We start from the raw sequence: 3408 nt of genomic DNA, 5'->3' as shown, positions 1-3408 counted from the left end.
GGAAGTGGGCCTTATCTCACTGAAGTCTCACTGTGGTTTCCCAAGGATATACGGGGGTACCCTTACCAGAGCAGTGGGAAGACGTGAGAGGGACACTACTGATGTCCTTAGCAGCTAGGTATACCACGTGGGTTAAGGTGTGGAGGTGGCAGTAAGCCGAGTCCCTGTGACAAGTACAGGTATACCACATGGGTTAAGGTGTGGAGAAATCACCCCCAAGGGGGGATGGCCATGCTGCAATCCTCTCTCCTCTGTTCTCCTCTCAGGATCTTGGGCACACACGCACACGCGCCTGGTGTGAGTTCTAAGCCACCGGGTCTGGGACGCGAACCGTGGTCGACTACATGGGAGTCCAGCGACATAGCCATTATGCTAACTGCTGGTCCCAAAAATCTTTATGCATCTTATTATTGCCGGGCACTGTGTTAAACTCCTGGGGGACACAGAATTTAAGAAGGAACTTTCCTAGAGGATCTCTAGTTGTGGTTCACTTAGTCATTCAGCAAACGTGTATTCAGCTTCCGCTCTGTGCCAGGCACAGAGGACACTTAATGAGGCAGAACAGACGTAGCCTCTGCTCTCACGGGGCTCCCAGTCTGGTGGGACAGGTAGACGTCACTTCTATAGTAACTAAAATACATGTCCCAGGGTGCACCAAGTGAGTGGAAGCTGTGAAGGAAATTAATCAAGAGGCCTCACGATTTCAAAGAGGGGGCCAGCAGGTGCCACAGTGGTTCAGGCAGCTGGATCTCACGTGGTCAGCTGTGCAGTTCACATACTGGACCCAGTGACTTGAAAAGCGCTTCGAGCGTGTGTGCATGCGTGCCCCAAATCCCGAGAGGATAATGGAGAAGGCCGTCCCCCTGGGGGTGCTTTCTGACTCTCTGTTCATCTCTCTGGTAAATGCACATGCCCCATGGCCAAAAAAAAAAAAAAAAAAAAGATTCCGAATAGGACCTGACGGTTTAGTATGCCCCACCTGTTAGGTCCCAGCAGTGTGTTCTGTGATTCCTTCTCTTACGGTTGTGTCAAGGGGGTTACCTTCAAGTTCAGTGAGATCCAAGGTGATCCCTTGGCCTGGACCCCTGTCTGACCCTGACCTCCCCGTCTGTCTGCCTCTCCCCAGATCAGCCTGTCCTCGGGGACCCTGCTCCTGCTGCTGGGAGTGGCAGCCCTGACCACGGGCTACGCGGTGCCCCCCAAGCTGGAGGGCATCGGTGAGGGCGAGTTCCTGGTGTTGGATCAGCGGGCAGCAGACTACAACCAGGCCCTGGGCACCTGCCGCCTGGCAGGGACAGCGCTCTGTGCGGCAGCTGGGATCCTGCTGGCCATCTGCCTATTCTGGGCCATGACGGGTTGGCCGAGCCAGGATCCCAAGGCAGAGCCCTTGGACACAGATGCTGACGGCCACGTGGAGGTCTTCAGAGACGAGCCAGAGCAGCGGCTGTCCCCCATCTTCTGTGATGCCAGCGGCCAGCCATGGCCACCTGTCAGCCCCTTTGGGCAGTCTTCTGTGCAGACCATCCAGCCCAAGCGGGACTCTTGAGCTGCTCCTGTAGCCAGAGGAGGAGCCAGATCTGAGGTCTGGGCCCTTACTCCTCCCCACCACTCCACACTCCACTGTCCCCCAGCCTCTCCCTTTCAGCAAGGCCCCTTCCCTCTCAGCCCCTAGAAGGCCCAGCTGTAGGTCAAGTCTGGAGTGCAAGTATGTCTCTTCCCTAGGGGCCGGGCCTCGACCCGTCCAGGGTGCCAACTTTCCTTCCACTCTCAAAACTTCCCACCCCTCCTTCCCAAGTCCTTCAAGGGCAGAACACGTTTGTCTCAATCTGTCCCCAGTCTTTTCTGTATGACCTTGGGCAGGCCCTTTACCCGTTCAGACCGTTAGTTCCTGCCTCTACTAGGAGGGATTTAGACCAGAGCCAAGACTTCTGGGACTTGCCTGGTCTCCCCAAGACAGCACTACCCTCCATGGGCTAATTCAGGGCAGGTAAAGGGGTGACTCTCACCCACCAGGGCGGACTTCCTCTCCAGTACAGAGTGAAAGTAACTGCCCCTCTCAGTTGCTTTCTACCTGCACTTTGGCATTTGAGTCCCACCGCCCATGCACTGTGGGCAGTTACCAAGCCGAGGCGCAGACGAGGTGGCTGAGGGAGACAGGGGTCCCTCAGCACGGCGGCCTGCAGGAACTGGAACTCACATCTTCCCTTCTTGGTCAGCTCCTGCTCCTCACCTGCCACAGGGCTCCACACCTTCCTAGTTCCCAGGAATTCCCAGGGACGGGGACAGGTTTGGCCTGGAGAGTCTGGCCAGAGGAGTGATGGTCCCAGGTGGCTGCAAAGATTCTATGGACATGGATTAAAATGGTCTCTAAAAGCCAGGGGCAGGAGAAGTGGTGTCTTTGACCCTCAAAGTCCACTCACCTAGAAACCAATGGTGCTGCTCCTGGTAAAGGATGTGCCCTCTGGACGCGCCAGTCCTGGAGATGTCATCTCCTTTCTGTACCACTAGAGGGAGCACCAAGACAGCTGGAGAGAAGGAGGGTTCCCACCTTTCCCCCTTCAGCGGCTACCAGCCTGGAGGGTCCTCATCATCTCTGACCAGGCCAGACCACTGCCATTATGTCTCACACTCTTCCCCATGTTGTTCCCCTTCTGTCCCACCGTCCTGGTCAATAAACAACTGGGATGGATATTGACTTGGCTTCCTTTCTTCCTGGCCACAGAAGCATGAGCAAAGAAGAATGAAACAGAACTGAGCACCTACTATGTGCTGGAACTTAAATCCATGATTTCTCATTTACTGCTCTGGATGGCCCTTTCGGAAAGGAATTATCTTCATTTTATAGATGCCACAACTAAAGTTTAGAGAGATGAAGTCAGTAGTCTACAACCTCCTAGGAGTGGATGGATTTCAATCCTAGCCTGAGGGCCAGCAGGTGGCATTGATGGTTAAGGTGTTGGACTCCCATGTGGCTGACCATGGTGACTGAGGTTTGAGGCTTGAACCTGGTGGCTTGCTTTCTCACTTTCCCTTTCTCTCTCTCGCTCTGTCAAATTAAAAAAATAATAATAACAAAATATAATAATTATTTTTAAAAGAATTATTTTTATTTAATTTTATGTATGTATATATGTATGTATGTATTTTATTTTGATCAGAGAGGGACAGAGAGAGAAAAAGTGAGAAGGCAAGCCGCCAGGTCCGGGACTCAAAATGTAGGTGCCTGGGTGGCAGTCCGGCACCTTTAACCCATGCCACCTGCCAGTCCCTAAGTAAATATTTCTTTAAAAAATAAAAACAAGTGCTAGCCTGAGGCCCAGCCTGGTGGTGCATACACTTTGTAGCAAACTACCCTGCAGTGCTGGAAGTCACATGGCTGACCTAGGGTTTGGGTCTCTGGGCCAGCCT

The 3408-nt window shown here is 53.3% G+C and overlaps 1 protein-coding gene across 1 annotated transcript in view; it reads left to right on the top strand.

Annotated features, from left to right (window-relative positions):
• Positions 1-2936, top strand: part of NRSN2 (neurensin 2) — a 9522-nt gene extending 6586 nt beyond the window's left edge. Inside the window, exon 3 of the mRNA XM_006154694.2 lies at positions 1127-2936. Within this exon, the coding sequence (XP_006154756.1) occupies positions 1127-1546 (420 nt within the window). The 3' untranslated portion in view covers positions 1547-2936. The remainder of the gene's footprint in view (positions 1-1126) is intronic.
• The last annotated feature ends 472 nt before the right edge of the window (positions 2937-3408 follow it).

The sequence above is a fragment of the Tupaia chinensis genome, unplaced genomic scaffold (assembly GCF_000334495.1).
Source record: "Tupaia chinensis unplaced genomic scaffold, TupChi_1.0 Scaffold000418_1, whole genome shotgun sequence".
NCBI lineage: Eukaryota > Metazoa > Chordata > Mammalia > Scandentia > Tupaiidae > Tupaia > Tupaia belangeri.
Note: the sequence above shows the minus strand (reverse complement) of the source record. Positions and strands in the feature narration are given on the sequence as shown.